Source organism: Primulina tabacum, chromosome 2 (assembly GCF_025594145.1).
Source record: "Primulina tabacum isolate GXHZ01 chromosome 2, ASM2559414v2, whole genome shotgun sequence".
NCBI classification, from domain to species: domain Eukaryota; kingdom Viridiplantae; phylum Streptophyta; class Magnoliopsida; order Lamiales; family Gesneriaceae; genus Primulina; species Primulina tabacum.
In genome coordinates, this window is record NC_134551.1 from 3,801,021 (window position 1) to 3,828,836 (window position 27,816).

The window sequence follows — 27,816 nt, forward strand, 5'->3', positions numbered from 1 at the left end:
AACATGTAAATTTTATTATATATGTTTTTTAAAACTTTATTTTTAAAAACTAGCTAAAAGGATAACCGTGGAAAATTTTCATCGATGGAATCCATTCACTCGACTTTTCCAAAAACTCAATTGATCACTCATCTCTCCTAATTATTTCATAGTAAATTATAAAATAAATATATAATTTCAAATCTAAAAATCATTTGATTATTAACTTTTCATTGCTCTGATGTTAAAGTATTTTATTCACAGGCCAAGTATGGGTTCGCGCCTGTCTTCTATGCACATGGAGTGTTGGTTTCTTGGACCTACTATCCAGAGACGGAGCCAAGAGAGCGGTTGAGTGCGATCATTTCTCTTGATTTTTTCATTTCATTGATTAAGAGTCTAAAATTAATTATATATTTTTCACATTTCTTCATAATATTTGTTTCGCCCCTAAAAATGTTAAATTTTTTTTTCCCAAACCTCTTTTTTCTGACTTCCTCCTGCTTCAAAGGATCTTGGCCTTTCCAGACGACAGCATAAAATGACTATTCCTCCATGCAAAAGACAAATCATAATATTTAAAAAGAAACATTAATTAATGAACAAACAACATTCGAGTGACGTCATCTCTCAGAAATCTGTGGTATTATTATTTTTTACATATATATCAATACTAATGTTGATATTGGGGTGGCCCGAATGGGGTATAAATTAACCTCCTCCATTCGCCGTGTGTAGGAATCTCTTTTAGCCTATCCATACATTAATTAAATGAATTTTTTTAGAATTATTTTACTTTAGCTCCACTTAAAGTACATTTTTAAAATAAAGAATGCTTATTCCTAAAAACAATTATAGCTCCATTATTAATTATTTAGAGGATTTTATTTGGTAGAGGTGAATTTTGAATGAAAAACAACAATGAGAATTAAATAATCTATAATTCAATATGTCAAAAAATCATGTAAAACATATGGAGCGCACTTTTGATTAAGAGTTTGAAATCCAAATTCACCAAATCATTCCATCTATCACAAAAGTTGTCGTGAGACGGTTTCACAGGTAAATTTTGTGAGACAGGATATTTTATTTATATATAAATTCAGATTTATAAAAATAAATTTTAATTACAAAAAATATTTATATTTTATGAACATGCATTGCATGTGCTTAGTCACAGTGCACTAATATTCTATATATTTTGGGATGAATTTTAAATTGAAAATTGATTTCAAAAATGTGTCACGCAATTGCTTTAAAATTTCATAGCTCCATTTAAATTGCAAAATCTGTGATGTTTGATTTTTTTTAAACTCAATATCAACTTAATCTGATATTAATTAAATAATATATTTAATAAAAATATGCTGACTTTTGAATTTTTGAACGCAATTCTCTTGTTATTTTGTGATTATTATTATTATTATAATAAACGGCAGGGAAGCAAATGTTTATAGGTCACAAACATTATTTGATGTGACTTTATTGGATGGATATTGATCGCGACTATTCGTAGGATTATGAACCACTCTTTATAGTTCACATGTTACGGTTTCGTTGATTTTTATCAATGAGACGATTTAATTATATTATATTTTTAATTAAAACATTAATAATTCAGATATAATAAGTTTTTATGAGTAATTTAAATAAAAAATTTGTATGACAAAATTAACTTGGGAAACTTTTTCACAGTAATTTTTGTGAAGATTAATAACCCAATAAACCACCTTGACAAAATTAAGGAGCTCAACTATCATATTATAAAATATATAAAATTAGGTAAAAAAAATAAATCATGCAAGCATTGTCGACGTATGAACAGATAAGAAATATGAACTCAAGCAAAATGTTAATTTTGTCATTACAATCTAATATATAAATTTAATCACTCTTATTAATATAATACCAAACATTAAATATAATATTCTATATCTTATTTATCATTAACTTATCCTTATTTTATATATCACATGTTTATCCTATTATGTGTACCAAGCTATGCCCTAGAAGATCAAATAATCATATGAATTCAAATAAAAATATTGTGAGGTTCACAAAATAATCAACAAATCTCCATGTATTAAAATACATCAAGTGTGCATAAACTATGAAAATAGTATAAACTGTATTTTAAAATTTTGTGATACTATTAAATGATTTGTTTTTTTTTCAAAATAAAGACATGGTAATTGCTTTTATAGAACATGACAACATGATAATTACACTTGAAGCCATAAGATCGGACCAAAATCTCGGTCTCATATCCAGTTGCTAAACATGTATTTTTACAGGAAAAAGGACTACCGAAGTAATAATACAAATAATATTTGGAATAGTGATAATACAGACATTCCTGGAGTTCGATCATTCAAGTCTAAGGCATCAAAAGTTCGAGCTCAGATTAAATTGATGCTTGGACTGCATCGAGTCCGATTCGAGACATTCGATAGCGATTTGATGCGCTTGCCCTAGTCGGAGTCCTAGTATCAAGAGTATGTTTAATTGATTAAATTACCCCAAAAATTTATTTGAAGAAGTAATGTGTGTGCACGAAAAGGAAGCCATAAAGCATACGACTGACTCAAATAGAAACTTTAAATAAAAGCCAATTCATGTCCAATTAATGGAGAAAAAAGATGGGTTCAAGAAACTGGTTAAGACTCGAGTCGGCCCACTGGAAGCATGGCCCCATAACCCAATCTGCTTAAAGCTGCAAGGCCCGCAAACCCATTCCAACTTCAACTATTCGTTCAAATTTCTGCACGCGTATTAATATATACTAGTTATCCTGCACACACGATACATGTGTGTATAGTCTTTTTTATCATTATCGATGGACTAAAGTAAAATTTGACAAATTATGGAGGGAATAAATTGATATTTGAATTGTTGAAATAAAAAAAATAAAAAAAATGTGTGTTGAAATTAAAAAAAAAAACAAAAAACAAAAGTGTAATATTAGTATCATATAAGGATCAAGTTGGAAGAAAAAGTTGATGTCCTTCCTAATGATTACTATAATATCCTCAACTTTAATAAAATAGAATAGATATTCGATGAGTTAATAATACCAATTAGATAATATTTTTATGCTCGGTTGGGGTAAAAATGATATATTAATAAATAAGGTGATTTCTTTTCCTGGTAACTACCAAAAGTCTAATCTTATCTTGACCAAAATTACAATTGCATTTCTAATATTTATTTCTATAATCTTAATTTTTCTGAAATAGGTGAAAATAAATGAGGATTTTTTAGAAATTTCGGGAATTATCCAAAAATATCGGCAGAAACTTCGTGAATTATCCAAAAATAACGAAAAGATGAATTATCCAAAAATACTGAAAAAACTTTTATTACTTTTTTTTTAAAAAAAATTCCAAGGATATTTTGGTATAATATCAAATCTTCCAAACTTAATCATATTCATAAAAATCAATCCAAACATAATATATTTCATCATCACATATCAAATCTTTGCCTAACATTTTTCTTATCAATCATTTATTAATCATTTAATAATCATATCATTCGAACCAAAGATTGCATAATATTTAAATTTAAATTATATATGTTTAAAGTTATTAAAATTTGCTTACTATATAGAAGCAAAACGCTCTTTTAAATGAAATATTCATATTGAATTTTTAGCAGCCGCAACGCGAGACTGGTGCTTCTATCAAGTGTGAAGCAAATCGGTTCACTCCACAAGGAAGAAGGGGGAAGCGGGTCGGGAAAGAAAGAGCTTATTCTAGCAAAAACAACTCTGGGCACGTCCCACCAAGTATGCGATCTCTATCCTCTAAAGGGTTAATGAGATCCTACCTATATGTGGGCACTACCCTCACTTCATTTCAACGGGTAAGATCTTGCCACACATACAATTTCAAAAAAAAAAATGGGTCCTATATATGCATGAGCAAATCTTGTTCATCCATCCTATGATGGGGGCAATGCCCACATGAGTAGGATGAAATAAAGGATAGGGATGTCATATCTTTCTTTTTACTTTCCATATAGACTCGGATTGTAATTCGAACTATATAATCTACGTCGTAGATTTCATTATATTTATTAATATATCGATATATATAAGCATACATCTCACTCATTGGAATCAAAACATAGCTTATACAAGGAATAATTACGATGTCTTTAAATTCGTATGTGCCAATTTATGTTTTCTGCCAGTGCAAGAGTGGGGACAGATTGTGAAAGATAATCAATCGGGTTCCCCATTTTGATAATAAATGTCTGAATTGGAAGGTGCATTGTTAGCCTATATAGTTTGTGGAGCCTCGATAAATAAACTTATTGCTGTGAAAAAGTAAAAATTTATGGTAAAAAGTAAAAATCTCAAACTCTCAAAATTTACCAAACTACACACTTTATAATATTTTTCTCTCTGCTCAATTGTGATTTTCTTCACAAATGAGAGATCTATTTATAGGAAATCTTTACAAATAATCCAAAAATAAAATACATCATTACCTACATCATCACACACTAATTTTCAATATTTACAACTCTTATTTTCAACATTCAAATATAAAACATTCAAATATTCAATACACACATTTTAAATATATTTTTCAACACTCTCCCTTGTGATGATGATCATAATGATTGTCTTCATTACGTGTTTTTATACTGCCTCGTTAAAAACCTTACTAGGAAAAACTCATTGGGATAAAAACCATAGCAAGGGAAAAAGAGTGCAGTCACGTAAACTCCCCCTCATGTTGACACGAACAATTCTTCACAAATTTCGTAGATTGCGCATCCCAATATTATATATATGCTTTCTGAATATTGACGTAGGAAGCGCCTTTGTGAAGAGATCTGATGAATTTTCAATTGATTGAATGTGACGAACATCAATACATTTATTCTTCTCAAGCTCCTTGGTGAATGCGAAGAACTTAGGAGGAATATGTTTAGTTCTGTCGCTTTTTATGTATCCTTCTTTCATTCGAGCAACACATGCAGCATTATCTTCATATAGTATCACAGGCTTCTCGTCGAATGATAATCCGCATGAGATTTGGATATGTTGAGTCATTGATTTTAACCACACACATTCACAACTTGCTTCATGTAGTGCAATAATCTCGGCATGATTTGATGAAGTTGTTACGAGCGTTTGTTTCTGTGAACGCCAAGAAATTGCAGTGCCTCCACGAGTAAAAACATATCCAATTTGGGAACGTGCCTTGTGTGGATCAGATAAGTATCCAGCATCGGCATAACCAATTATATTTGGATTAGCATCTTTTGAATACAAAAGTCCCAAGTCTGTCGTTCCTCGTAGATAACGGAATATATGTTTAATTCCGTTCCAGTGTCTCTTTGTTGGATATGTGCTAAATCTTGCAAACAAATTTACGGCAAAAGATATATCAGGCCTTGTACAATTTGTAAGATACATAAGGGCACCGATAGCACTTAGATATGGTACTTCTGGACCAAGAATATCTTCATCTTCTTCACATGGTCGGAATGGATCCTTTTCTATGTTTAATGATCTAACAACCATTGGAGTACTTAAAGGATTTGATTTATCCATATTAAAACGTTTAAGAATCTTTTCTGTACAATTTGTCTGGTGAACAAACATTCCACATTCTTTTTGTTCAATTTGTAAACCCAGACAATACTTGGTTTTTCCAAGATCCTTCATTTCAAATTCTTCCTTCAAGTATGACACAACTTCTTGAATTTTCTTATTCGTTCCAATGATGTTTAAATCATCAACATATACAGCAATAATTACGCATCCGGATATTGTTTTCTTAATGAAAACACAAGGGCATATTGAATTATTTACATATCTATTTTTCATCAAGTGATCACTTAGTCGATTATACCACATTCGACCAGATTGCTTTAACCCATATAATGATCTTTGTAATTTCACAGAATAACATTCTCTGGGTTTTGAACTTTGTGCTTCAGGCATCTTAAATCCTTCAGAGATTTTCATATATATATTACTATCAAGTCTACAGGACCTGATATTGTATTCACCGTTGTTTTTGTTGGTTTTAGTTCCAAGAAATATCTTTTATCTCGGAGGATAGTGTGCGTTGTACCACTATCGGGTATGCAAACTTCAGCTTTGCTCATAGCATTTTCCATTTTTTGAACTTAAAAAAAAATATGCAATGAAATAAAATTACTGGCAATATATATTTAAATATAACACATATCATAATTATACAATAAAACATTATATGGATACATGAAAAATAAATTATTGTACATTTATATTCTACCACTATATTGTTCATTTTCAGAGAAATCATTGAGAAAATCTGCAGCATCAATTTTGTTCGTTTCTATTCCACCAACATACCGATCATTTCCAGAGAAATCATTCATAAAATCACCAGCATCAAAATGAGTTGAATTACTCAAACAGTCACTGCGTTCAGTGAATTTGGTCTCCTTTTCTTTCCCCTTTAATGATTCTTTATAAATTTTACAAAGGTGTTCAGGGGCTCGACAAATTTTGGACCAATGTCCTGGAGTACCTCATCTGAAACAAGAACTTTCATATCTTTTTGAGTGATTCTCATTAACACTTGTATTCTCATGATGCCTTTTCTGTGGATGGTTTGGGACGCTCTTTTGAGATGAATTATAAAAATAACTATCTCTATTGTTTTCAAAACCACGGCCTCGACCACGGCCAATTCCATGTCCACGTCCACGTCCACGACCTCGACCTCGACCTCGACCTCGACCAAAACCTTGTCTTTGAATTTGATTTTGGTTTCCAGGTTTAAATTCATTTTTACTTACAGCATTTACTTCTGGAAATGCTGTTGATCCAGTGGGTCGGGACTGATGATTTCTCATTAATAGCTCGTTGTTTTTTTCCGCCACAAGAAGAGAGGCGATGAGTTCAGAATATCTCGCAAATCCACGTACTCTATATTGTTGCTGTAGAGTAATATTTGATGCATGAAACGTGGAAAATGTTTTTTCAAGCATTTCCGATTCTGTGACCTCATGTCCACAAAATTTTAGCTGCGAGATTATTCAATACATCGCTGAATTATAATCGCTGACTTTCTTAAAATCTTGGAATCTTAACATATTCCATTCATCACGGGCGGTCGGAAGTATAACTTCCCTTATATGTTCAAATCTTTCTTTCAATCCTTTCCACAAAGCCATGGGATCTTTTTCAATTAAATATTCACATTTCAATCCCTCGTCGAGATGTCGACGCAAAAATATAATGGCTTTTGCCTTTTCTTGTGATGTCGATATGCCATTTTCTTTTATTGTCTCACTTAGACCCAATGACTCAAGATGCATTTCTACATCGAGAGTCCATGACATATAATTTTTTCCCGTGATGTCGAGCGCAACAAATTCGAGCTTTGTCAAATTTGACATGGTGGTACTAAAAAAAATTACGATGCATTTTATTAGTTAATGAATATTGTAATACAAAGTAATTGATAAACAACAAGTACAAGCATTTGTAAAAATAAAGAAAACACACGAGGAGGATATTCTCCGATAAATAAAAGACTCGTGAGTATGATAAACAAAATAATTAAAAATAACCTTGAGAAAGCCATCTTCTTCGAAAATTTAGTGAAGAATAATTTTTAGAGAAGAAGAGAAAGTTGGAGTGATTGAATGTGTTTATGAGATCATATTTACAGGGCAAAAACTAGCCGTTTTGTTACCGTTTATGACCGTTGGTGTATAAAAAAATAAAGGTATGTATTTGTATAATTTTATGGTAATAATATGGTGTATATAATATTAGACATATTTAAATAATTATGTATATCATATCATATTATTATAATGATGTGTCATAAGATATTTTATTTAAAAATCTTATAGGCTTTTATACTTGTCGTATCCCTTACCGGGAGTGTGGGATGTCGTCTTAACATACTCCCAGGATTTATAACAAGTTTTTGAAAAATTTATTTTTATTATTAATAATAACATTATATTATATATTAAATATATACACAATAAATAAATAATAGTAAAATAAATATTATTACTTTTGTTACATTTTTCTTCTGTTTGGAGCTTGGAAAAGGATGGAGGACTTTTAGAGCTTCTTGCTGATAACGTGCTGTGAAAAAGTAAAAATTTATGGTAAAAAGTAAAAATCTCAAACTCTCAAAATTTACCAAACTACGCACTTTATAATATTTTTCTCTCTACTCAATTGTGATTTTCTTCACAAATGAGAGATCTATTTATAGGAAATCTTTACAAATAATCCAAAAATAAAATAAATCATTACCTACATCATTACACACTAATTTTCAATATTTACAAATCTTATTTTCAACATCCAAATATAAAACATTCAAATATTCAATACACACATTTTAAATATATTTTTCAACACTTATATCTTAAATATTATATAATATAATCTTTAATATTCTAGTCCATGTTAAAAAATATATTTTAAAAATAGCCTTATATCTTAAATATTATATAATATAATCTTTAATATTCTAAAAATCTTATAAAAATACCCTTCATTTATTCTTTTCACTGTCTCAATTAATTAAAACTTTTAGTAAAATAAGAATGATTTAACATGCGCTAAAGTCTAAATAATTCCCTTCTAAATATTAACTTTTTATATTAAATTAATTTTATTTTTCTTCAAGAAATTTGTCTCGATTTTAATTATTCAAGGATTACTATCCAAATGCTCAATCTACTTGAAAAAAGTGAATGTACTATTATATTAATCAATTTTGATTGTATCGATCCTCATCCAATTAAAGCTTATGGACAGTGTTAATATATCAAGCATTCAAGCTACTGGCAATGAAAATTCAATCCCATATCCAGAATTATATATAGGTATATATTATAATTTAATTGTATCGATCCAATTAAGGCTTATGGTAGAGCTGTAACGTCCCAGGTTTGACAACTGTCCTCACTGTACCAAGACGAGTCTTTCCAGCGTACTTATGTCCTCACTCACACGCACCCTAGAAAACTTCCCAGGAGGTCACCCATCCCAAAATTTCCCCAAGCACGCTTAACTTTGGAGTTCTTATGTGACGAGCTACCGAAAAGAAGATGTACATTCGTGATATAAGTAATACCAATCAAATCTTTTAAGTCATCCTCAACTGCACATTCACGTACCTGAACAGTTTGGAATCCCTCTCCTTTCGGTGTAAGATCGGTTCATTTATGTTCCATCCGTCTAGAAGCCTGTCCAGGAGCCGCTCATTGTCCGTGCAACCTCATGGTACCGGTGATCACCCCCAGCCCTCTTCGGCCTCGGGCCTCACGTGCCAACCAGCTTCCGCTTAGTTCGTCCCCGAACCACACCGTACTAGGAGATATCGGCTCTGATACCACTTAAATGTCACGCCCTGAGACTCAAGATTGACATCGGCGTTGTTTAACAATCACACAATCGAAACAAGCCTTTGTAGCACAGTGTAAACCGAAACCAGTTTATATATCATAATCTCAAATTAAATAATCATTGTCTTTACCAAACCGAAATCTCAAAAACGATAGAGTTTAATGCCGAAACGTAAAACTGAATAGCATAATAAACTTTTAAACTTAATCTAATTTCTTGAGCATTCACCATCCTCAGAACTGCTCGGACTCTTCCTCCTCGAGTTCTTCTTCAAGCTTATCTGAGAAGAGTTGTAAGGGGGGTGAGTATTTGGGAATACTCAGCAAGTGGGGGCGTATCGAACACAATAAAACAACATGCATAAATTTCGAAAGAAACACATGACTTGCATAATATTTTTCATATCACATGCATAACACTTACCAGGCACTGCGACTCATCTACTTTATATGATTTACTGACTTCAGTCCCTAATTTTTACTCCTCTAAGGAGGCGAGGCCGTATTGTTCAGAATTTAGATTAATTTTAAAGTTTATTATGTTATTCAATTTTACGTTTTCGCATTAAACTATGTCGTTTTTTAGATTTCGGTATTGTAAAGACAATGATTATTTCATTTAAGATTATGCTATATAAACTGGTTTCGGTTTACACTGTGCTACAAATGCTTGTTGTTTCGATTATGTGATTGTTAAACAACGCCGGTGTCAATCCCGAGTCTCGGGGCGTGACAACAACTGATCAAATTCGAATTTCATCATACTTATTCGTTTTTTACGTGCCGAATCGCGGAAAAAAAAACCTGGCTTGGGGTATATATTTGATAATGTTGGCAAATACGACACACAAATTTAGGGTTGATAGATAGAATCCAATCTACGAGTGAGTTGGTCGTCTTTTTAATTGGAATAATATATATGTGGATAGTTTGACATATGAATAGCTATATATTTAACCCAAAAAAAAGGGTTTTAAATCAGATTCCGGGGACTCACGTAACATATAATGTTTGATTGAGGGCACCCTGAGGACGACAACGACCTACATGGAATCTAATGACCTTTCCACCGCAAATACATATTTTTATCTAAATTAAATTATTTGCTACTTATAATTATGCTCCGATCTCTGTACGTGTATATATATATATATATATATATATATATATATATATATATATATTCATTGTTTTTAATGTACATAAACTAAAGCAAAAGCTGCCTTATATTTCTATATGATCATGCAGGGATTTTTTTGGGTATTTTGGGTCTAAAATATTAAATACAAGGGCGTGTAGCTTTTATTCGGAGAATATCAACTTTATTCGTTGTTGGTAAGCATAGCAATCGCAGCCTTGATTTGAAAAAAAGTGATATACTAAAGATTCCTGCTGGCCATGAAGATGAGGAATTCCACTGATATATATATTGTACTGAGCCCAGTACTTGTTAACAAAGGCTGCCCCACGCATTTCCATGGCTAGTTCAACTTGCAGTTTTGGATAAGAATTTGATTTTCGATTTAAACTTTAATCCGCATACTGGAACCTCAAGTTTCGGCTAAGAATTTTTCGGGCTTGATTGATAATCGTCGGTTTCTCCATTCTCGATGTATAATATATATACAAAGTAAGTACATATTTTGTACTACCTATGGTATATCTGTATTTTTTTTAAAGAAATTTAAAACTGTAACCATAGAGAAGGAAGAAGTTATATATGATGCCGGAGTTCCACTAGGACCTAGACATAGAAGGTCGGGCCAATTTGATCAAGGTATTGACCGAGATCATCGCTGGCCCAGGTGGCTAAGGGCCAAGTCAACTAAGTTGAACCCTGCGGGCGTGAGCCTTTGGACGCAGATGGAGTGCTCCAGGTCGGGAAGTTAGCTAGCGTGTGGTGGAAGGTCCGAGACCGAGGTCGTAGAGTTGAGAAATCACATTCGAACTACACATAATAGGCGGGAACTAACCGAGGAAGAGGTAGTTATTCCTCGGAGTAAAATTTTTGTCCGATAGATTAGTCAGCGCAGACTAGGGATGTAATAGGTAGTCCGGATCATTGGTACGGATCATGGCGAGAATTAACGCGCGTGTTAGCGAATGTCAGGTCGAAGTACAACTCCTCAAAACCATGTTTTCGAGGTCATTTTTATATTTTCCTTGAAAATACCAAGGTTTGGACGTTCAAATTCATTCAACTTTATAGTGTAACGTGTGTGCGTTTATATATTTTGATTTTTCTCTTTTTCGTGAGCTCAATAATGACTTTAGTCTTGGAGTGGTCGCGTTGAAAAACTATTCCACCTCTTATTCGCTAGTTTGTTGTGTGTGCAAGAGTTCGCCAGTTAGAGATCATATGTGGGAGCTCGGACATTGTTCATATCAGGCACTATCCGAGAAGAGAAGAATCCCAAGTCGTGAACCGGACACTAACTCCACACCATTTCTCCAAGTTGGATCGATTTACACACATAAATACTCACAAACTAAAAATTTGGAGATGCAATTCAGGACTCGTTTTTAGATATTTGTGCTCATAAATACCATGTATAATTCGTTACGTGGTTCATGGGGAACAAAAATCGATAATTCTCTCGATCTTTCGCTCCCATTTCCAAAGAAACATTGGTTTCTGGGATTTATTTCCAAACACTTTTTTGGGTTTTGGAATTGGAAAAATGCTAATTTGAGTGGGACATCATGAAATTTTTGTGTCTTTTGAGAACCTTGTCAAATCCACGCTGACTACCTTTTTTTTTATAACGTCGAAAAATTCAAACTAAATATCATTACAATCAAGCAGACAATTCCCGTTAGATATTCTTGTTACACATTATTGACAAATCATTGTAAAAGTTTAGAGCATACATATTATTAATGAAATTGTCTTCGGAAAGCGCCAAGCAACTGAAGTACGTTAGTCTAGGTAGATTTTCTGAACATTTTCAAGAATTGTGCAAAAGTAAATGATTTGGATTTTCTTGGTGATTGCCATGCATGTTTTTTCTTCGTTAGCTAATTATAGGAGAATCCCAAGAATAAGTGTTGAACAATGGAAGCAGATATCTCAACGATGAAATGATATTATCGGATCTAAATTTTTATGGATTTATTTTTGAACTTTACCCAAAAGACCTAAATCTAATTGAGATATCATTTCATCTTATTAACTCATGGTATTTTCAATGTAAGACTTTGGTTGAATTCCCGAAAATGAGAAAGATGACTGTGTGGTTGAATGAGGGAAACCTAAACGGTTAATATATAGATTTTTGATCTTTTAATTGATTAATATGATTCCCTAATGTCAATGTCAGAGTGCTATGTCATTATTCCAATTAAAATAAGACTAAAAATACATGCACAACTATTACTTATCCAATTTGCATTAATATTAGATTAATGTAGCAGAAAGAAGAGTGGGAAGACGAGGAAAACATTCTAGCTTGAATTTGGCACGAAGGAGAATTGGCATGACTTAAGAATGGTGAATATAGAGAGTGTTGCAACACTCACAAATATATGAAATTTTTATGCACAAATGAATTAGGCACCTATATATTCAGTATCCTTGAACTGATCTTTACCATATAATTCTAGTTTAATTCCATAATTCATCCTATCAGACGAAATCAAGATTCTAATATTTTTCTTTTTGAAGGGAGAGTCCAGCATTTTTTAACTTGTTTTAATCATGAGAAAAGAACATTAGGATGTATCGCGGTACAAATTAGATATTTCTCAATGATAATAACAATAGATTTCGCATTTTTTCGCGACAATGCTGATTACACGAACCATATTTCACATAGTTCCCTCAATTCTTGGAAAGCAAATTTTATGACCCCTAGAAACTTTGCAATATGAATGTATGGAGATTGGAGATTATAAAACATCAAGCCATATCAGTAACACATACAACACACAAATTAAGATAAAAATGAAAATATATTAACTTGCCAATATAATTCCGTGGTTTTCCGATCCTCGATTTTTCGCTAGAAAGTTATATCAAATTTACTTGAACCAACCTTCAATCTTCTTTCACCATTTTTGTCTTTTGAGCCGGATCGAAGCTTTAAAAGAAATTAACTTCACACAACTGATCGAAACATAGTTAACAAATTCACAAAGGAGTATTTCTGGAAGAAGAGCTGAAAGTTGAAAGATCGGTCCATGCAGCAGCAGGATTGCTCCAGTTACCATTATTTCCTTGTATAGTTTCTTCCAATAATTGCCTTGATAAATTAAGCTCAGGGTTTCCTTCGATTTTCAGAGACGCTGAAACTTGACTGATCATTGATCTAGAAATCTTGGGTCTCAACTGATCAATTTGACACGTTTCACCGCCTACTAGCCCCGACTCACCGCCTTGAAACTGGTACATGCCTGCCGGAGATGGATCTAAACAACCTCCCAAGAAAGGGAACTGCTGCAGTCGCCATGGCTCGCCGCTGCCGCTGGAGAAAAGTGAAGCCACCCCAACACCACCAAGAAAGCTGCTAACCCCCGTAGGAAAGTTCATCCGATGATCACTTGCAGTACCAACCACCGGCGAAGATATACCACTGTAATTTAACGCAATTTCGTTGCTTAAGTTATCCGTGAATTGACTTAGAGGAGGCATGAATCGAAGAGGGGGAAGAATTTGAGGTGTGAGGCCTAGTAAATGACTTTGTCCACGATTAATGGTGGAGATATTTGTCGTAGAACTGCCGGTGGGTTGTTTATCGCCACTAGCAGGAGACTTTGAGTTGTTCGACTTGCTTCTTTTGTTCCTACGGCAACCCCCACCAACTGGAACATTTCTCAGTGCGCCGCCTCTGGTCCAGTACCTTCTGCAAGTCTTGCAAAAGTGACGCGGCTGAGATAGATTGTAGTTGTTGAAATAACAAAATTTTGTGTTTGCAGATTCGCAACGAGGGCACTTGAGAGCTGTTTCTGGCAACGGTATGTTAGCGAGCCTTGCTCGTTCCGACATGGATCCAGGGCGAATTGAACCGGCTCCCCCGCCTCCATGTGGCTGCAGAGGTGGCGGAGGAGGAGTGACAGGCAGCAGTTGTGGCAGTGGGATCAGAGAAGGGTTTGCACCACTGCTGCTTCCAATTATCTGCTGACTAGTTTGCTGCTGAAAACAAAAATCAAGAAAAAGAAGGTATATTCATCAAGAAATTAAAGAGACCAAAGTTATAAGATGAAAAAATACAGATCAACAAAAAGGGGTCGGAATATTTATCTTTAAAATTCTTTACTTTTGCAAAATTAAAGCATGTGATAAAAATAATAATACATCACACAGAAAAATAAAGATGAAAAATTCTTTTAAAACCCTCAATTAATAAGCTACCTGCTGCCAGTTGGAAGGATCAATATAAGCAGGAATGGAAGAAAAAACCATTGTTCTTGAGCTTTAATTCTTTCTCTTTTGTAAAGGTTATTTGGTTTTTTGGAGAGGTAGTGGAGAATCACATCAACTAGAGGCCAGCCCTGAGAGAAAAATAAAAAAGGAGAAAGAATATAAAAAGAAGAATGAGAATATAATAGGAGCCAAAATAAAGTAGAGGGCTTTATGCATGTATACACACACACACACAAACAGCAAGCACTAAATTGTTTTCACTATGTCTAGCTAGTTTCGTTTTATTGCTTTTTAGGGTTTCGAGACTACTGTGATGTTGTTTTAGCTTTATTACTTAGTCTTTAAGCTTCTCTTCTGGTACCGGCCATATTGCATGAAAAAAGTAGTGGTTTTTGTATCCTTTTTTTGTTTATATATATATATTAATACAGCTATAAATAATATGTATGTAATATATTATATATACATACATACATACATACATACATATATATATATATATATACACACACACACACACACACATCATGTGCTCGTGTGCGTGTCTGTGTGTATATATTTATATACGTATGTATGTATATATAGACATATAATGAAGAAAGTTTGAAAAATTCATTCTAGAAATCAACTAACTGAAAGGTTTTGGTAGGCTAAAATTTTCTTAATTATTCCTGATATTGAAGCTAAGTACTAGCAAGAATTGTATATCATCCAACGAGCAAAAAGGAAAATTATATATATATGTATTATTTTTATGTGGTTACATTAAATTAGGTTAAGTCATATATCTTCGATTATAAATTTACAACTTTCAAGTGTTCATGTTGTGTGTGTAGGATTCAAATAATTGTTAGATCCATAAATATGAATCGATAATTCAAGAGTTATACTATTTGAATTCGAAGATTTCGAGTTGTACATCCAAATTGCGATAGCTCAATCCGTCTTTACCGATAAATATCATTTTTTCCTTTCCCAATTCCTTTCTGTTATTGTTTATTTTTATCATTTTTGTTTTTAGGAATTTGTGAATCACCCGTGTGATAACATGGGTATTTGATGGCCCAAAAGTGCCAGTAGGATCTGCAAGCTATAAGTTCACATTTGGGCCTACTTTGGCCCAAATGCGAATTAGTAAATTCGAGGTTTCGAATGGAATTTGTCAAGATAAAATAATTGCATTACAGGGTATGAAAGATTTGAGTTTGAGGAAGTATTTGAAGAAAAAATTGAAAATGACTTTAAATTGTGATGGATTTGGAATTCATTACAAAATAAATAGTTTGAGGATTTGCAATTTAGTGTCAAATGGATTGATCAACAAATCAATTTCTATGTAAATTGTACATGATTTAATTTAAGAAGAGCTATACTACTTCTACTTCTAGGCTTAACAAGAAGTAAAAACTTACACCACTGGTAAAATATAAATAAATCTTTCACATCATTGTATATATCCACCAAACAAAAACAAATATTGCCGATAAATCAAGAACCCTCAACCAAATAACCAGATCAATTGACTCGGTAAATATATAGAGACAAATGACATGCATGAATGTGTGATCAAGGGATCAAATCCGCGCGACATAGAGGGCAACTCGGGTGACTACCGACCCACCTATCGATACAACTAGCATGGAACGCATGAGAGCATTCGGGCAACAATCGCACCCCTTCGCCTTCCATGAATTCGCCCAAACACACCACGCACACATCTTCGACGTGCTCTCTCGAAAACTCGGACGTGACAATCACTTGTAGTGTTACATCATCCATATTTTTACCGGTAGGCACATTTTCTCGACCATTCTCGATATTATCTTGCCCTAGATTCGTGGAACTCGAACGTACGGCTAAGCAATGGAAAATCGCTACGACTATGGAACCCGCCATGATCCCCATAAGCCCGATGAGTATGGGGTTCATTTCAAGATGGCTATGGTGTGTAGTACTTTTCTTTTTTGGTTAATTTCGTAATGAAGGATAAAGTTATAATATAAAACTATCGTGTGGCGTTACGGGCACGTCACTCTAGCTTGATGAAGGAAAACAATTTATGTGAACGTCTATTTGGACCCACTTAATTACTTGGAAAGGATACTTACTGTATGTGAACGTAAATTTGGACTTAATCTACGCTTGTTTTGGATTTCGTGCAAGATTATCTAAAATTTCGATTCAATTTAGTTATCCTTTCTAACATCGGTGTTGATTAGCATTGAGTTGTTGTCACATTATAGGCGTCGATGCGTGTGTCAACAAAATAGATCTATATTGTTAAGTGTAAATATTATTATTTGTTCAGATCATATTAATCCACGTGACACATATACCTCTACTTTCTTTTTTTCTTTTTCTTTTTTTGTGTGTGTATGTGTATACATATACATATATATGGCATGTCTATCATCTGTTGATCAACGAATCTAGTGGCTAAGGCATTTCGAATGATATCAAAACTCAAGCTCGGGATCGGCGAAAAAAGAAAAATCGAGTTGAGTTTGATTAGGTGTTAGTCATGTTCGGCTCGATTCGACACGACTTGGCTCGAGCCAAGTGGCCATCAAAATTGTTTTGGTAGTAATTGGATAGTGTACCCCCAATGAAAGCCGATGGTTTTAATCATGACTTCAAGGCCTAGCCACTATTTGGGTTGGACCTGGATCCGGATTGAACTCCGCAAGTGTTCAACTGGCCGGTTAACCGGTTCAACCAATTTGGCCAAACCATGACCCTAAGTCCGTAATAAACTTTAGGCGGGCCGGCCATTTAAGTTTGAGCCTTTTAAAACATCGACCCGATGGGTTGACATTATTATTTTTTTCAAAAAAAATGTACGGCCATGATAAAGTGGTTGTTGAGTAACCCGTCGGGTTTGAACCGTCGGAATGACCTAATTATTATTTAAAAAAAATTTCCCACCATTTGGCATGTGATCGTTGATCATGCTCAAATGACCATTGTGCAATGGTCAACTCGACGGATCGACTCGACCCAGACCATCAGGTCGACCTTGCATATTTTTAACAATCTAACCCAATAAATACCCCTATTTCTTTCGTTTTTTCACACAATTCTCAATATCTCATTCTTAAGTCAAGCTTTATTTCTCAATTCTTCAAAATATCAAATGTCGATTATTATCAGTTGTTCATTTAATTTCCAATTTTATTTTAATATAAAAGATCGGATCAAATCGCAGGGGTGAGGTGATGAGTATCATGCCCGAGTTGGATGATCGCAATTTTCCTTCATTCAATGTCAACGGTTAGCATCTTGATTTTTCTTATTAGGAGCAACGTACGTCAAGAACAAGAAGCCCAGCAAACACGTCATCATTCAAGTCAAGAAAGTATGAGCAATCCGACATCACCTATAACTCGAGCGGTGCCTCGTCGTACATCTAATATCTTCATCAAACATTTTGAAAATGTGATGATTCCCCTAGTTATTTTCAATGCATTTATTTTTCGAAAAATTACAAATTTTTTATGAAACTTTAACGCGGCATGTCGTGAAGAATAATCTAATGAAATTTGATATTGATAGTTCTCAAATTCAAATGTTCGCATTCTCGTCTCAAACGAGTAACGAGTCTCAAATATTTAAATTTTTTGAATCTTAGTTTAGAGAATCAACGACTAGTTTTTATGCGAATGAACATCTTTCTTTTAGTTTTTTAAAAATTGTCTTTCAACTAGTGTAAATATTTCTATTAAATGTATATCTTGAAATTCATTCAAACGCACCCTTAAAAAATTAGTTCTTGAACAAAAAAAGAATTAACTAAAGAATTTACTAGTTTAAATAATAAAATTTCTTTGTGTTCGGATATTTGGATTGATCATTGAAAAAAATTGTTCATCTATGAGTATTACATGTCATTGAATTGATATTTTCTTTGAACATTCAAAAATTATTGCTTACAAATAGATGTTTAATGAATCATATACGACACAATATTTTTCGACTTATATTTATTATTTTACAAGAATATGATTTAACTTCTCAAATTTTTTCTATTTTTTTTATAATGCTAATAAAAATGCTTCTACTGTTAATAAGCTTATTAAAAAATATAAATCGTTATTAGGTAGTAAATTTTTTTATATTAGATGTACATGTCATATTTTAAATTTATGTGATCAAGATGTACAAAAAAATTTAAAATTCATATTGGACAAATTAGAACTACAATTCATTACATATTGACACATCCCCGAGTTATGAAACAATGAGGCAAATTTTGTAAAATTAATGGTATGAGACATAAATTGTTTGCATGGAACGTTCCAACACGTTGAAATTCAACATATATAAATTGTTATTATCGTATTTTAATATAAAGATTTATTTCATCATTATGTTCATGATCGTATTATTTATTTGTTTTCAAATCAATTGAACATATGCACACTATTTATGAAATTTTAAAAGTGTTTGAATTATATGTGTTTATTATCAGTGGCGGAGGGGCTAAAATTTTAAACTCTATAATTTATTAATATATTAAATTGATATACCCGGGGGCTAATATTATATTATTCCAAAATTATATAAAATTTACATATAATTTTTTAAAAAAAATTAGGTCACCCGGGCTTGAGCCTTTGGCTCCACCCCTGTTTATTATCATACTTTTCATTTAGTTTTAATATATTATTGCAACATTGAATACATTAAATCTAGTGATGATGCATTAGTGCAAGGCATTTATGTTATGAAAGAAAAATGAGAAAAATATTTTTTAGAAATTCCTATAATATTTTTATGGTGCTTTTGTTTTAGATTATAGATTTAAATTGTACGGTTTATAAGAAATACTAACATTATATTATGATTATTTATACCCTACTACGGAAACAGTTTCATCTACCTCATTGATTTTTTTTTTAACATTAGAACTCATTTATATGATATTTATAATAAATATATGACCAAATATGGTGGACAAGTTGTTTCACATGAAGCAAAGTTCATTACCACCAGTAGTATCACTTTTAAACTTACTGACACATGACTTTTATTGAAGGGAACAGACGAAGCGTCCACAAAGATCCTCAAGTTCTGGAACTTGGGAAATATTTTATCAATATTTTTTATTTTAGTGATGCAGATGAGGACATTTTAGATATATTACAATGATGGTCGCAAAAAACGCAAGTATTTTGTCTATAAGGATGAAAGAAACTCTAGTTCTTTTCAACGGTTTCATTAAAACGAGATTTAGTACATTATATTATAGGTGTTCTAGCTTAAGGTAGGAAAATTTGGAAGTCTGATGCTTGCTTGTTCAATGATTGGTCAAAATCCGCTACCTGAATACAAGATATTAAAAATGATGAAGACGACCAAGACAAAACTGAGGGAATATCTAGAACAACAACGGGAAAAAATGTGAGTGATTCACAACATCGCTCCTAAATGTAAGCATGTAAAAGTAAGCAACTCGGACTATAACCGTTTATGGCGGTTACAGCTCAAGGTCGGGCCAGCCCGTGGTCAGGTCTAATGACTTCCGCCTTTCAAATAGTTAATGCATAGTATTAATTTTTAATATTTTGTTTAGATTAAATTAATGAGGCATGAGAAAGTAGCACCACTCTTAATTAAAAAGGCGGAGACATTAATTAATATTATTGTATAAGATTAATTGATTTTGTCGACATAAAGGGAAAATATAACCAAGTGTGCAGGTGTTTCTAATTAACTTATAATTATATATCCCTTTGGCCACACAAAGCTAGAGGGAAAAAGTCGGGAAAAAAAAAAATAATAAAGTGCGCTTCATTTTAGGTGTTCTCCATTACTAAAGGTCCTTTTCTTATATATGCCTCGATTCTCTTTCAGCCAATATAATACAATTTTGAGTTACTTTCATGTGAGAAATAGTTGTATCCACTATATTGTAACTAATTTAACAAATACATATAAAATTATTATATTTGGGTTATTTGAATTACCTACGTCTTTAATATAATTTATATTTTTACGTTGTACTATTATACGTACACTAGACAGCAACCAGCGTTTACTTGTCAACACATAATTTTATTTCATTTCAAGGATTTTTAAGGGGCCGGGTTGCAAAAAAGATAAATGATGCTGCAAAAATATTTAGTCCCTCTTCCCAAAATTGCTTTGGAGTATGTGATCGTCTAGCAGTGGAAGTCTGAGAACTAGCAAGAAATCCAGTAGAAGATGCTGAAATTGGGTTAGGTCGAACCTACCCCTGCGGACACTGCCTGCAGGGGTTAATCCAACGGCTCGGATTTTTTCGAGCCAATTTTTTTTTTTTTTTTACAGGGAGGTGGGCCCGGATCACTCATGTGGAGTGATCCGGGCCGTTCATTGCCCGTGCAGGCAGTGCCTGCACGGGTAGGTTGAAACAAACCCTGAAATTGTTTTTATATAACCTCTCCGACGCTCGGGAATGAAAATATTCGTTACGTGTTGTGAAATATACAAGATGTCTCACCCGACGTATATCGGAAATAATCTCTAGATATTAAACAAATTACTAATGTACTGAATTTTGTACGGGGATGTTTTAAAGTGATACCAAATAACCTCGTATTAGATTAATATTATGAATCCATGTAGTTTGGGTATGAAAGAACTGTTGGGCTTACACAAGAGATAAAACGGATTCCCATTTCCAAAACCACAAAGTCTTCGTCCTCGAACGATATAAAATAATGTGTTATTGCACAAGCAACTAAGCAAGAATTATAAAAAGGTTATAGATACCATTTACATTTTAATATTGTTATGAAGATGGAGACTATTCTTTGGTGTCCGTTGAAAAAATATCTGGATTAGCGCAATAGTTTGTAAATCAAGCTACACAGATAAACTGCATCGGATAAACTTTTTATGTCAGACTCGTTCGAAAAAATATTGATGTAATAAATCGAACTCATAATCATTGATCGAGTGATCACATATCCAACAAACGTATTTATTGTGAGATGGCTACAAATACCATTTATTAATTTAGTGGAAGTTTGCACATTGACTAGATGAGGAGGATGATTGGATAAAGAACAAGAATGCATTATTAGGCAATAAAATAGAATGATAATTGAAGTAAACACTATTACTTGACAAGTGTTAAAGTTACAAAATCCTTCGAAATTCGTGCTTGAATAAACCAAGAAAAGGTGAATCTACGATTTTTTTTTTTCCTGAAATCCACCAATCAATAAGCACTACAAAAACCCATTTCAATTTTCAATTAAAGGATGATGAGATTATTTGTGAGTATTTTTTATAAAATTAAAATTAAAATTTTCCTCCAAAATTCTATATTGGTATACTATCGTTAGAATCGTAAAATATGTAATAAAATTATATAAACAATTTTAAGGCGTTGAATGAATAAAAGTGAGTACCGGACACATGAATATGAACCATTCAATCTTACATATGAAGTTCTTGATTATCTATCATAAAAAAATCATGGATAGTGAGAGCTCCTAATATATTTATGAGAGTAAGTCTTATGAGATGGTATTACGGATCTTTATTCGTTACACAGATCAATTATGCCCATATATATAAGTAATATTTTTCATGGATAACCCAAATTGAACATTCTTCTCATAAAATTGACTCGTGAGACCGTCTCTCACATGAGTTCTTATGATTTTATGAATGATCTCACTCTTTAACTCAACGATCCAGTTGTTATCATTTTTACCATATTACTTAGAGTGAAATTTATCCCACATAAAAGAAAAAACCATGGATCACTTCATTATTGTTGGAAGGATTTCAAAATCCCTTTTATCAAAATGTTCTTAAAACTTGAAAGGATCCTCAAAACCGTGTGATCTTTTTTGTCTTTCCCCGATTTTTAAATGATTTAAATATTATAATTAATGTTCTTCGATTAATAATTCTCTTTGTTATGCTTAATTTCTTTTTTGTTTGTGGACCAGGTTCCATGAACTTCTAAGTAATACCATCGAACGATGCTCGTCATGTCATCGATCATCCGCTGGACAAGTTTAAAATTCACAATAAATCCACTTCGGATTTCGTCGTCAAGGGTGTGTTTGGAATTTAAAAAATATAGGGAGAATAATATATTTACCTCGTAACTTTCACGTTTTATTTTTTATTTTTCAACATGTTATTAATCCATTCACTGTCTTAATACATTACGAGCTTTGATTTATAGAATTAGCTCTATGAATTAGAGTGTCGATGTCATATCAACACTCTAATAAAAAAAATGATTCTGATTTTTTTTTAAAAAAATAGAAGCAGGTTGACTGAAATCGTGAATTGATTGATAACATGACAAAAAATAAAAAAATGTACAGTGCCAAAAGTGTTGTTCTCCCAAATATTATATATTCTCATATTGAGTTTGAACTCAAAAATATATAGACACGGTATACAGATTCATTGTCAATATTTAATTACTTTCTTTACATTATTAAATAATTTTATTTCACCTCGTAATGCACTATAGCTCGAGAAATTGGTTCAAAAATTTGATTATATTATATCAATAAATCTATTATTAATTTAAAAGTTTATTATGTTCAGGAAAATCAACTCCTCCTATCGCTGCTTTGATTTATAGAAATAGCTCTATGAATTTGAATTTTGACTTTTCAATTTCTTTATTTGTATAACTGTAATATTGGCGTGTAAGTACGAGACTTTTCTCATTTTATGTGAGTTCGAAATCATGTCTCTCGTTTTGCATACGTTAATTTACTCTACGTAAGAAGTGACGACGACATTTAGAATTATTTAGTGTCATGTAACAACACATCAATCGAGTCAATTTAAGCTTCCGAGATTTCTTGAATAATCTCAATAACAATTAAATTGATATTCTTGTCTTCTAATCAACTCGCCAACTCATATAAGTACCCGACTTTTACTAAACTCCAAGCCTACAATTCTCCTTCATAGGACTGAATAAGTTATCAAATTAGTGCAAGGCCCCTACCAAAATGTCACTGCTTTTTTTATATTGTAAACACTGTCATATGTATCTACTCTTCAAAAAATTTAATTTAAGATGAATAAAAAAATACATTTTGATTTAAGACAAATAAAATTTAAATTACTCCACCATCAAACTTACCACAAAACTAGTAATAAGATAGTCTCATTGGTTAATTCAGTGAGACGAGTTTCCAATCTGATCCATAGAAATATTATTTTGTATGTTAAAAGTATACTACTGATATGAATCGGATCGACTCTTCTCACAGATATGGATATGTGATAATGTTTATTGTCGGGAGGGATTAAAGAAAAAAAACACATTCTCTATAATTTCAAGCCCCAACTAAAAATGAATAATTTTATAAACCTAAAATAAAAAATCTATAGATTTCAAATCAGGAAAAGGATTTCTTATCATAATTCATGTGCTTCTAATTTATCTCAAAGATCATTATAATAGTTTTATAATGTAGAACAGTCCAAAATATCAAAATAAACTTCATGACTTGAATTGAAATAGTGAAAGTCTAACATTAATGGACTATTAGTCTAAACGAATTTGAAAATCTTGAATATCATTTTGTTGAAATTTAATCCTTCCATGCCAATTAATAAAATTTGCACTCCCGAACAAAATTTATTTTAAGATCATGCCATGAGTTTGATAACTATGTTAAGACTTTTTTAAAAAAATACTACGTGTTTTTTCGTATGATAGTGTAGCGACGCACGTATTGGTTACTTGTACATTTTTTTTGATTAATTTGATTCCTATTCAAATTAGTATAATATTATAATTATAAAATTTATTAAGAGATCAAACCATAATGGTGGATGTTTACTTGTGTGGTTTATGGTCTTGACACATCCTCTGTTCATTGATAACACCAAAAGTCCAAAGGTTGCCATGTGAAAGGTCTCGATGGCATGGAGAAGGTCTCTTCCAAGGAAAAAAATTGTAAAAAGTGGCATAGCCTAGCTAGGCGATTTTTGGCTTGATCGGTCGGACATTCGACGTAACTAGGTCGCGCTCTTAACTATTGCACACAAGACAATTCTTTTCTAGTTCAAATCGGGCCCATGATTTGGGCCTCTTGGCGCGATTAAGAGCCTCTTGACCAATCATTCTTACACTTCCGTAAAGTGCAACACAATATAAGCTTACTTATACCAATTTATTTTTCTTATGTAGGACAAACCCACCATTCTCAATTTTTATTCACACATATGGAAGTCACATTAACACACACAATCCAATATTATATCTATACATAAAATCCAACAACAACAATGAAAAACTCATGTGAGACGATTTCACATGTTATTTTTATAATACAAATATTTTATTTGAGTGATCATAAAAAATATTATTTTTATTATAAATATTGACGAAATTGACAGATCTCATGAATAAATATGCATAAGTGTGAGTTTATTTCAGTCTTTTATTCACGTTGTCATATATTTTTTATTATTATTCCCTAAATTGTAAAATAATATAAAACTTTTTAATCTCATAAAATCAGTTGTCACGGTCAATTTTAAGTATAAAATTGATCCACGACAACTAAATGAAATTGTACGAAATTCAAGCGACCGAGTTATTACAGCATCAACGGAAGAATTATGCTTTTTTTCCACTGAACCATTCAGTCGTGAATCACACCTATATATCGGAGACCATTCTTGCTTACCAGTTTGCTATGTTTCCAAAACACATCAACAGACAGCATTTTGCCTTTAGGATATCTGCCTCTCTCTCTTTCCACGTCTCTGTCGACAAAAATTCTTCAAGGGGTTTCTAAAAAAATCGAGTCTTTTTGCGGTGTTGAAGGGGTGATCTATATTAGCTTTAGTGTGAAATCGATTCGAAGATGAGGATCTTGAGCACCGTTAATTCTTCCCTGTGCCCGAGTGTGCGTGGGTTCTTGGTTGTGGAGGCTTACCCCAAAAGGTGTTCGTCCAAGATCCCCTCTGATTTGGTCCTCTTCTTGGGGCTCGGCTTCATTGATTGGTAATTTTTATAACAGTTTGTGAGTATATAGGATCGGCATTAAGTATTTTATGCTTAAGTTTTTGATAGAGTGGGGAGGAGGAACAGATTGTGTATCTTTTTCTTTCTGGAATTTTCACGGGTGGACTAATGTGACGATTTGTTTGATGAAATGTCTTCCACCTTTCTGTGGAGGGTTCGAAAAGATTATTGGCTTAGGGCTGGATGTGGTCTTTATCTAGGTTTTCTTGTTTTTCTTAGTTTATTTTGAAGACTAAAAAGATCTTAGTTTTGTTGGTTTTTCGTGGGTTTTTGTTTAGTTCTTGCTCTTGGATTATTATAGTGTTCTGTTTCTGTAATTTGAGGATGAATAAAATTAGGATCTTGATATCGATGGGAGTTTGTAGCTGGAATTGAAATGGTTGAGGTGTTTATGAAGATTTGATTTCTGTTCAAATCGTTGTTATTGGGGTAACATATAAATCCCCCTAAATAAAGGATGCCCTCTGAGAAAAGAATAGTTTGTGAGATAGGAGACACTCTTTTGACAGCTTTGTCGATGGAGAATCATCACCCTTCAACCCTCTTGTCCATGGATTCAAGTGCCTCATCCTCACACGAAGATCTAGATCTCGAGATGAATCGCCAAGTTGCTTTAACCTTTCCACCTGATATAAATTTGCCCTTTTCAGCTGAGATAAGCCCTGAACATTGTGATATTCTTGATGTTGGACTTGGAACTCAAATTTACGAGAATGATAGTGTTCCCAAAGTTCTTGGCAAGAAATATGCAAAAAGGGTTGATAGCATCTGGGGTGCTTGGTTCTTCTTTAGCTTTTACTTTAAACCAGTACTGATCGAGAAATCAAAGGCAAAAATAAAAACTGACGGTAATGGAGTTTCTGGCTTCAATAAATCTGATATCCAGCTCGATATATTCATGGTTCAACATGATATGGAGAATATGTACATGTGGGTTTTCAAGGAACGACCTGAGAATGCTCTAGGGAAGATGCAGCTCCGGAGTTATATGAATGGGCACTCTCGCCAAGGAGAGCGTCTCTTTCCATTCAGTGTTGACAGAGGGTTTGTGCGGTCTCACAAAATGCAACGTAAGCATTACAGGGGGCTTTCTAATCCTCAGTGTATCCATGGCATTGAGGTTGTTCCGTCCCCAAATCTTTCGAGTCTTGATGAAGACGATCTGAAAAGATGGACGGAACTGACTGGAAGGAATTTCAACTTAACAATCCCACCTGAAGCTAGTGATTATAGCACGTGGAGAAATCTCCCAAATACAGAGCTCGATACGCATTCTCACTCAAAGAAGTTGCTTAATGGATATTTGCTAAATTTGTCCACTCTGCCCTCCAACCACAACAGTGCGGACGTGATGGATCTGTCACCCGTTAGCAACAAAAGGAAGAAAGATTTCTTCTCTAATGGGAACAACGACGATTGCTATTTACCGGTGAATGCTCTTGGTCGAGTTCCTCATTTAGAGGTTCACCAAAATGAACCACGGTGGCTAAACGAATTTAGTGGGGTTTTGAGAGGCGTATATGGTCCTGTTACGGCTGCGAAAACAATTTACGAAGACGAAGAAGGTTATTTGATTGTAATAAGCTTGCCGTTTGTAGAACTTCAAAAGGTGAAAGTTTCTTGGAGGAACACTATCACTCACGGGATTATCAAGATATCTTGTATGAGTACATCTCTCACACCATTTATCAAGAGACAAAACAGGACTTTCAAGCTTACAGATATGTCACCAGACCATTGCCCTCAAGGAGAATTTGTTCGAGAAATTCCACTCTCAACCCGAATCCCTGAAGACGCCAATATAGAAGCATACTATGATGAACCAGGCACAGTTCTCGAAATATTGGTACCAAAACCGCGAGAGGGATCAGAAGAACATGAAGTTCGTGTATGTGTTCGTCCTCACCACGGGGTTAACGGTCTTATGTTGAACTAAAGGTCTCTCCCTTCTGATCAAGTTCAAGATGTATAGCGTTTCATTGTTCGCTAGTTTCGTGTCTTGATATGTTGTGACGAATGAAACAAAATATGTATTTGATGTTCAAGTAATGAATGTTGTGTTGGTTATATGTAA

At 33.1% G+C, this 27,816-nt stretch overlaps 2 protein-coding genes across 3 annotated transcripts; one reads left to right on the forward strand and one right to left on the reverse strand.

Annotated features, from left to right (window-relative positions):
- Nucleotides 1-13,286: 13,286 nt before the first annotated feature.
- Nucleotides 13,287-14,878, reverse strand: LOC142526128 (dof zinc finger protein DOF2.4-like). 2 transcript variants are annotated; one of them, XM_075630389.1, is made up of 2 exons: nucleotides 14,720-14,878; nucleotides 13,287-14,500 (listed from the first exon to the last, which is right to left on the reverse strand). In XM_075630389.1, exons 1-2 carry the CDS (start codon nucleotides 14,768-14,770, stop codon nucleotides 13,499-13,501), a joined length of 1,053 nt encoding a protein of 350 aa, XP_075486504.1. In that variant the 5' UTR covers nucleotides 14,771-14,878; the 3' UTR covers nucleotides 13,287-13,498. The 2 variants fall into 2 exon arrangements, with proteins under 2 accessions (XP_075486504.1, XP_075486510.1); XM_075630395.1 differs by having other exon boundaries at nucleotides 13,287-14,497; nucleotides 14,720-14,877.
- A 10,407-nt stretch (nucleotides 14,879-25,285) lies between these two features.
- LOC142526141 (uncharacterized) lies at nucleotides 25,286-27,816 on the forward strand. Its single transcript, XM_075630402.1, has one exon. It carries the CDS (start codon nucleotides 26,200-26,202, stop codon nucleotides 27,676-27,678), a length of 1,479 nt encoding a protein of 492 aa, XP_075486517.1. The 5' UTR covers nucleotides 25,286-26,199; the 3' UTR covers nucleotides 27,679-27,816.